We start from the raw sequence: 9,272 nt of genomic DNA on the forward strand, positions 1-9,272 counted from the left end.
TTGTACCTTGTATCCCTCCTTCACATGTCCTTTCAGGGCCAGTATGATGTCATCAGCACGAACTCCACCCCCTTTCTCCAGACCCATGACGTCATTGAAGATGAAAGGATAATATGTCTTTGACTGTCCTCTTCCTTCCTTTATGATTCTATGAGTTTCATACTGTAACATAAAAATATTAAATGACTGTTAATCACAATGATGCCATCTACAGACTTTGGGTCCTGCAGTGTTTATTTTGTAAAACATCCCTGGATGCAACAATATTAATCATGTTTTTATGTTTATCTCAAATTCCAGATCAGTTTGGGTAATAAATTAAGGTTTGGTGTCTTGCTCAGGGACACTTTGACATGTGGTCGATTCCCGGTGGGGGAAAACTAAACAAAAATGTGTCTATCTTACGAAATTATGACAATCAGAATCAGAAATACTTTAATAATCCCAGGGGGAAATTATTATTGTTACAAACTCCAGATATACAAACAACATATATTATCTAGACAATTTAAAAACATATATATTAAAAACAAATTTGCAGTAATAATATATAAAAGATCAAATGTACAGGTCAGTGTTATGCCTACGTAAAACTTTAGCCACAAAAACATCACTGTGATGGTCCTGACAGCATTCCTAACAGTTAAAGGAGAACTCCGGCCAATTTTTATGTTAATCTTGATCGCTATAAATATGCTAGTACAGACGATAGAAAGAAAAACTAGCCGAATCGGTGCTAGCATCACGGATCTGCTGCAGCTACGTGTAGAGCTCCAACTCTGCTACGGGCAGGATGTCTGACTTCAAAACGCATCATCAAGGGCCCTGTTCATGTTGCGCAGACATTTTAATTGTATTTTGTGTCTGTTAAGAGGCACAAAGTCACTCTTTAGATCATGCCCCCACAACTGCCGTTTTAGCTAAGTCTTGTTCATGTAGCTGCAGCAGCTCCATGTTGCTAGCACCCCGACATACTAATTACAGTGCTTTACTTTCCATATCTTTTCTGTATGAATGGGTCATAAGAACAGCCTGCTGTGTGACTGGATACTGGACTTTCTGACCAACTGCCTCCAGGTGGTGAGAGGGGACACATTTATATACCTAGGGGTAAATATTCACAAGGAACAGACCATAGGCCAGCCACACTGCAAAAGGCCCAACAGTGTCTGTACAGCCTCATGGGCCAAGAGAAAGTTGGCCTGAGGCCCCAAATCTTTTACTTTTAGTCTACATATATGGGTGTACTTCCTTTTCCTGCTAACATTTACATGTTTTACATTTCCCTGTGTGGGTTCAATAAAGTTGACCTTATCTGAATATCTTTCCAGTGCAATGTCTACAGATTATTCAAAGGAGCAAATTACGTAACTCAAAGTAACAAATGACTGAATTAAGAGGAAGTGAAGGGAAATGTTGAAGTGAAAGTTGATAAAACATCTGCTGCTGCTTTGGAGGTTTAATATGAAAATGTACATTGAAATCTAAAGTTTTCTTACTCTTGTGGTGAAACTCTTGTCAGAGGTAGTTGCACTGGTCAAAGCAGGAGTAGTCATTCTGCCTCGTAGGACGTTGCTGACAGAGTTGATGAAGCTGGACTTTCCAGCTCCGACGGGTCCGTACAGAAGGATTCGGAGATGTTTGATGTCATCGTTTCCAGGCTCATAATCCTTCACATACTGGAGATCCTCCACTTTGTCTCTGTTAAAAGACATTACATTTCAATGTTAGATTATTATGTATTTTACATCTATCAACATAACTATTATTGATCTCAACCTGCAAAATCAAAAACTCAAAATAAAAGCATTGCTATACTGGTTAAGGAATGACAACACTGCCCCCATGTGTACAATGATGTCGGGGGTTTCACCAAGAGTGTATGGCTGCAGCCTGGAGACCTCCTGTCTCATGCCTGGGCGTGTCTGGGGAAATTCAGATGTTCAGAATAAGAAATCACAAATTATTTTCTAAATGAAGTCACGGTTAAGTTAGTGAGCATGATGCAATTAATTGAATGCCGTTTAAACTTTCAAATTAACGACAGCCATACATAGCCTCAGCGTGCCTCTCCCACCACGCACATTACGTCATAATAATTATAATGCCGATATTTCAGTATATATATATATTAGGCACTTTTTAGGCATGTATATCACAAAACAGGCAGGACAAGAGATATAAGTAACGATGGTGCCCCCACCCCCCCAAACACACACACTGAACTTCCCAAGCTCCCCGTGGGTGCCTTCCCTATCTCAGTGGTCTGTTGGATTGCGCCTGATGAAGTTTGAGAGTAGGCTTAGTCAACTTTTTTGGAAATGGCCTCGAAAAGACAGCAGGAGTCAGGAGCAGAGAAAAGAAAGAAACTGCGAGATGATGCCCGTGCATCACTTGCAGGTATAAGACCATGTTTAATCATTCGTAAATACGGGAAATGTGCTGCTAATGTAGCTAATGGTTAGCCTGCATACACCTCGAACTAGCTAACGTTATTGCTAATGTTAGCAAACACAAATATGTTATAACTTAGGTGCAAGCTAAATTGAGATTTTACTGTTAAACATTATCTATGCATTTTACAAGTACCTGACGGCAGCTAGCTGTTACTTTACTTTAGATATTGAGCAGTAGTTTATGGTTTATTATGACGTGACGGTGGTCAATACGTTCTCAGTAACAGTAAGCAGTCAGTGCACAAGGTAGGCTAACAATTCCTCTTGCTTCAGACCATCATTACCGTGTAGCGTGCATTACTGCATAGCGTGCTAGTCTTTGGCCAAGCATTTAGCAAAGTTAACCTAGCATAGTGTCATTTTAAAACGCAGATTTTGGCGTTTGCAATGCATAATAAACCCAGACCGTCTTTAGGATTGTTATTCAGTAGAATTCAGCAGAATGTAGGCTACAGTCTCTCACACATATTAGGTGAGGTGTGGATGTGCAGTGGGACAGATAATGGCTCTTGATAAAGTGAACTGTTACTGTAAAGTGTTACTGCTAGAGCTAGCTTAGCTACATCTGAATGTGACAGAAGCTACATTACAGAATTAACTGGCGTTTTGATTGCATTTATGTCAGGATGCAAAGGCATGGACGACCTCTGCCGATGAAAATAGAAAAACAACAAAATGCTCTCGTAACCATATTTAAGTTGTATTCAATTAAATGGTAAGATAATGTTTAAGATTCAGACATGTAGTCTTGTGTAAGGTTTATCATTGCTTTTATTCCTGTAAGTAAGATATAAATATAAAATGTCATTATGAATGATAAAGCAAATATTATTGTTGAATTGTGTGAAATATTGCAACTCATTCTATTATGTTATTAGATTAGATTCAATTTATAATAGTGGATAAATAAGTAATAAAGGGGGAGAGCTCCTTGGCTGCATGCTTTCAGTTTTAAATGTTTATAATTTATTTTGGTATAAGATTCTTTGTTTGAATATTTTGTCTCTTTCTATACTGATCCTTTTTCTTGGTATTTCTAAATGAATGCAGGGTCAATGCTGAGATACGTACAAGGAGGAGCGTGTGGCCAGGAGGAAGATACAGACGAAGAGCAACCATCTCCAAGCAGTTCAGGCACACATCAACCCCAGCTGGCCAGCACGTCTGGACACTCAGTTTGTACTTTCAAATGTGTAGTGTGTGTTTGCTATTCTACATAATATCTTTACAAAGTCAGCAAAGCTGTGACGAGTTTACTTGCTCTTTTTATTGTTCTTAAGTATTATACTGTGGTGTTGCTATTGTGTTATTGGTATTGAGTTATATGTTTGGTAATAAAAAGTTAAACTTGCAAAAACACATTTTTTTTCCTCAGGGTTGGGGGGGCATCATAAAGGAATTATGCTTAGGGCACCAAAATGGCGAGCAGAGGCACTGCATAGCCTATAGTTAGATCTGTGGATGTTAATGTCTCCTGTTAACGTTTGTTGTTTATTTGATCAAACCTGCGATTACTTTAAAAAAAAAAAATGTATTCATGTTTTATTTGGAAATTCATAACAGTAAAAAAGGACAAGCGTAAATAATAATAAATAATAACAATAGAAACGTATGCCAAGCGAAAAAAATATAGCTCAACTATGAAGCCATCCACATAATACTAAAATGAATACTCTCTAACATAACATTTGTTTAAGCCATATTACATGAGAGGGTTTAATTTCGAAGTCTGAAAGAAGCATCACTGAAGTGTCGGCCTCCTCACGTGTAATATTGTGATTTTACAACAACGGTTACCAACAAAATAAGTCATCAATCTGTATTCATATTGTGGAGCAATTCGCTCTTGAAATACAAAAAAACAAAACCAGACAGGATGTATAGTCCCTCCCTGTTAGTAAACCAGCCAATTTACCGCGGGATTTATCAAACTGAAGAAATCCTTCCTGCACACATAAACACAAACTGCTTTGCTAACTCCATCATGTTGTAACTAAGACATCTGCTGAAAAACATAACTGTATTCATCAGCATGATTGCTGTACTGTTTAGGTCACAAACATCCATAACACCAGCAAAGAAAATGCCTCTGTACTCAATTTGATAGATCTACAACCAATCAGAGCAACAGATAGACCTACAACCAATCAGAGTAACAGATAGACCTACAACCAATCAGAGTAACAGATAGTCCTGCAGATAACACAAAAGGAAAAAAAAAGGAAAGGACGCCTCACACGTCGGGAGACGGCCGCTGGGGACGCGCCACAATAACGGGACGGTTGTGATTAGGAAGACTACGGGAAACAAAATGCCACACGCAGGACGTGATCCCCGCTCGCCCGGGTGAAAGTCCTGTGCTGTCTGACCCATCCACCCCCCCGACCAACCTCCCTATGTGGATTTTCGGCTTTTTATATTACTCCCTACCGTTTTCGTGCTGGCCACCATGTAAAAAACGAGAAAAACATCCCCTTGAACACGTATCAATAGATTAAAAACGCACGCACGCACACACACACACAAACACACACACACACACACACGCACACACAGCAGCAGCTCATCCATCTTCTCTGCCAGGGACCAGACGTTTGTCAGGTGAATGGCTGGAAGCGAGGTGCATAGTCCCCACTTCCTTCATTTCACCAGCGCTCCCGCTCGGTTCCCACGTCTGTTCCACGGAGAACTTCCAACCAGGATTTCGGTAAAACTTGCTGGGTTTGTGAAAACCAGAGAAAAAGTTCCTGTAGAGGTTTGCCTGAGGTTTAAGAGTTCCTCTCTGGTAAAAGTAATTGGTGAAAGACCACAGAGAGCGTAATAAACGCACAAAAACAAACAAAGTACTAGAGCGCTAAGTACTGAGGCTACTGTCTGCAGCACCATCTCAATTCTCCAGCGGCAGCCACCTTTGTTGTAAACAAATTCAACCCAAGCGCTCTTTGGTGACGTGGTTGATTCCGTTACTGTTGATCATCTGTCCATCATCGTATAAAGCCCACCCTGACAATTTGTTTGGTCCAAACAGCTCTGGTTCGGGTATAATTGCTCCACAACGGATCAAGTCCAGACCGAACTTCCCGACCTCACATGTTGTGGGTGGGGCTAAGTTCGGCTGGCATCCAGGCTAGCTTTATTGTGTTCTACCATTCACACAGCCTATCTCTAGATGAACTAGTCCAGTTATTATACATTCAATTAGTATCTGGTATCAGGTTAGAAGATCTCTTTCTCTTAAAGATTTATCACAGGCTGCACCACAAATAATGAAATGTTTGTCCCATCAATGATGGATGAGGCTTTTGATGTTTGGTCTAGAAAGGATGTGGTTTCACTGTTTGATCTTTATATTGATGGACATTTCACCTCCTTCCAACAGTTGGTACAGAAATATGACATTTCTAGGTATTTGCAGCTTCAGAACATTGTATCCTTAACCCTCTGCACCCTCAGGTATTTTGACAACCTCTGGTCCGTCTGGTTTGATTAAATTCGGGGTCATTTATTTTAAATAGCAGTGACACACACATCAAATATAAATGGTAATAAAGTGAACTCACCCCCAGGCTATTTCCCTCCATGGATCCTTCAAAGCTGAAGTGGAAATTGTGTAATTATTTAGGAAATAAGCAAATATTTCAAATCAATAATGGTTTTACTAAAAGTGTGATGTTCAGAAATAAACTTAATATCTTACTGGGAGAAGGCGGCGGGGTTGGCGTTCCTGAAAAGAAAAATAATTTAGTAAACATGTAAAGATTCAGCGATATGGATCTGTATCTGGTTATCACAGATATGATTCTGAAACTCCTACACTGACGACAGCAGCAAGGAGGCTGATTTACATCGCTTTATCGCCACGTAATTTTAGGGTTCTGAGTGAAAACTCATGACAATAACAACAGTTTGATAACAAATATATTGATGAATTAAAGGCACAACAACCGTCCCTGGTGTGTAAAGGCCTTAATTCAAATTAAGTTCTTTTGATGTTTACATTTGTTGGGAACATTGGGCCTCATTCACCAATATCTTCCTAAGTTTTCTCTTAAATATGATCTGAAGAAAGTCCTTAAGAAAAGTCTACGTCAGATTCATGACGTGTTCTTCAACAGCAGAATTGTTCACACCTTTAAGACGGTTTTATTTTCTATAACCATGGAAGCGTAAGCAAATAAAGTGTGTTAAGCAGCGGGAATGGGGAGGAGATGTGAAGAGGTCCAGCCAAATAAGTAGATAAGATATGAACACGTCTTACGCAGCCTGGCGGAGAAGTAAACAACGCAGAGGAGAGAAATAGATGGCAACTATGATTTAAAAACGGGAATAATAAAAAACAAACTTTTTCATTTTCACTTTTACCGGAGGCTGTAATACCGAGGGTCAGCGGCGCTGCGCCCGGCTCTGGAGCAACGGAGCCGGCTTGGAAGCCGATGAAGGATCAGCAGTGCCCAATATATACTGTATCTATGGCAACCAAACTTCACTGGTGAGACAAAAGTGTGACGGTCAGGAAGACGTTTTGGCAGGCGGAAAAACTGATCAGAAAAGGTAACAGAACGTTGTAGAAATGTGAGTGCAGTATAGATAATAGAAGAGGGTTTATGGGATTTGTCTCATATGTGGTTGGTATAATCCTCTATCTAATGGGACCTTAAATAGAGAGAAGTCCCTCCACTTCCCTTTAAAATGTCCCTGAACTGTTTTGTAACCTACAGTGGGGCTCGAAAGTTTGGGCACCCCAGGTAAAAATTTTATTAATGTGCATAAAGAAGCCAAGAAAAGATGGAAAAATCTCCAAAAGGCATCAAATGACAAATTAGACATTCTTATAATATTTCAAAAAAAGGCAGATTTTATTTCCATTATTTACACTTTCAAAATAACAGAAAACAAAAAGATGGCGTCTGCAAAAGTGTGGGCACCCTGCAGAGTTAATACCTTGTACTGCCCCCTTTGGAAAGTATCACAGCTTTTAAACACTTTTGGTAACCAGCCAAAAGTCTTTCAATTCTTGTTTGAGGTATCTTCGCCCATTCTTCCTTACAAAAGTCTTCCAGTTCTTTGAGATTTCTGGGCTGTCTGTCACGCACTGCTCTTTTAAGGTCTATCCATAGATTTCAATTATGTTGAGGTCAGGAGATGGTGAAGGCCATGGCAAAGCCTTCAGTTTACACGTCTTGATGTAATCCACCGTGGATTCTGAGGTGTGTTTAGGATCATTATCCATTTGGAGAAGCCATCCTCTCTTTAACTTCAGCTTTTTCACAGATGGCATCAAGTTAGCATCCAAAATTTGCTGAAATTTTATTGAATCCATTTTTCCTTCTACTCGTGAAATGTTCCCTGTGCCACTGGCTGCAATACAACCCCAAAGCTTGATTGATCCACCCCCATGCTTAACAGTTGGACAGAGGTTCTTTTCATTAACTTCTGTGCCCTTTCTTCTCCAAACGTACCTTTGCTCATTCTGGCCAAGAAGTTCTATTTTAACCTCATCGGTCCACAGAACTTGTTTCCACAATGCATCAGGCTTGTCTATATGTTCATATGTTTTTGTGGTGAGGACGTAGAAGAGGTTTTCTTCTGATGACTCTTCCATGAAGACCATATTTGTGCAGGTATCTCTTTATAGTGGAATGGTGTACCACAACTCCAGCGTCTGCCAGATCTTTCTGGATGGATCGTGCAGTCAAACGTGGCTTTTGACTTGCTTTTCTCACAATCCTGCGAGCTGTTCTGTCTGATATTTTTCTTGGTCTTCCAGATCTGGCTTTAACTTCCACTGTTCCTGATGACTGCCATTTCTTAATTACATTCTGAACAGAGGATATTGGCATCTGAAAACACTTTGCTATCTTCTTATAGCCTTCTCCTGCTTTGTGAGCGTCTACTATTTTCAGTTTCAGTTTTCTAGACAACTGCTCAGAAGAAGCCATGGTGCTGATTGTTGGGGCTTGGTCAGATGAGTCTGGGCATTTAAGACAAAAAAATGGCGTCTGCAAAAGTTTGGGCACCCTGCAGAGTTTATAGCATGCACCGCCCCCTTTGGAAAGCTGAGACCTGACAGTGTCATGGATCGTTGTCAATCATCGTCTGGAAAGACCCGGTGATCAGTCTCAGAGGTTTTCTGTTATTTTGAAAGTGTAAATGATGGAAATAAAATCTAACTTTTTTTGACATATTATAAGAATGTCTAATCTGTCATTTGATGCCTTTTGGAGATTGTTCCATCTTTTCTTGGTGTCTTTATGCACATTAATACAATTTTTTACCTGGGGTGCCCAAACTTTCGAGCCCCACTGTATGTATCTAGATACATATGTGCAAATGTGTCAAAGTCTAACAGGATATTCACAAACTGTCAAAAACCAGCAGAAGCAGAGTCATAAATGTCACAAGGAGTACTCGGGGAAGCTGGAACGCTGACACTAATGGGACAAGACAAACTGGATCGTAAGACATTCTGTCTTTCAGAGGCTCATAGCTAGAATGATATTGGATAACATTATTGTATATAATGTATAATAAATATATCATATGAAGATGTAAAGAATCCGTTGGTACCAACAATGTCATGTTAGCTTGTCAGGAAATGGGCTAAAAATGCTACAAAGTTAGGTTAGATTTTGGACAGGAAACAAATTGAGCCATATTCAAATGAGTCCTTTGACCTCTGACCTCCAGATATCTGAATGAAAATGGTTTTACAGATGTGGAATGATAAGAGGATAAGTTACTAGGACGGCTCGGCCACCAGGGCCGCCACCACGGCCACGGTGGTCGTGGTTGTGGCTCTGGTAGAAAGAGAAACAT

General features: G+C 40.0%; 1 protein-coding gene across 1 annotated transcript in view; it reads left to right on the forward strand.

Moving 5' to 3' along the window:
- Positions 1-8,056: 8,056 nt before the first annotated feature.
- Positions 8,057-9,272, forward strand: part of LOC116057953 — a 7,755-nt gene continuing 6,539 nt past the window's right edge. The window contains exon 1 of the mRNA XM_035998877.1: positions 8,057-8,077. Coding sequence (XP_035854770.1) covers positions 8,057-8,077 — 21 coding nt within the window. The remainder of the gene's footprint in view (positions 8,078-9,272) is intronic.

The sequence above is a fragment of the Sander lucioperca genome, unplaced genomic scaffold (genome assembly GCF_008315115.2).
Source record: "Sander lucioperca isolate FBNREF2018 unplaced genomic scaffold, SLUC_FBN_1.2 Unpl_4, whole genome shotgun sequence".
NCBI lineage: Eukaryota > Metazoa > Chordata > Actinopteri > Perciformes > Percidae > Sander > Sander lucioperca.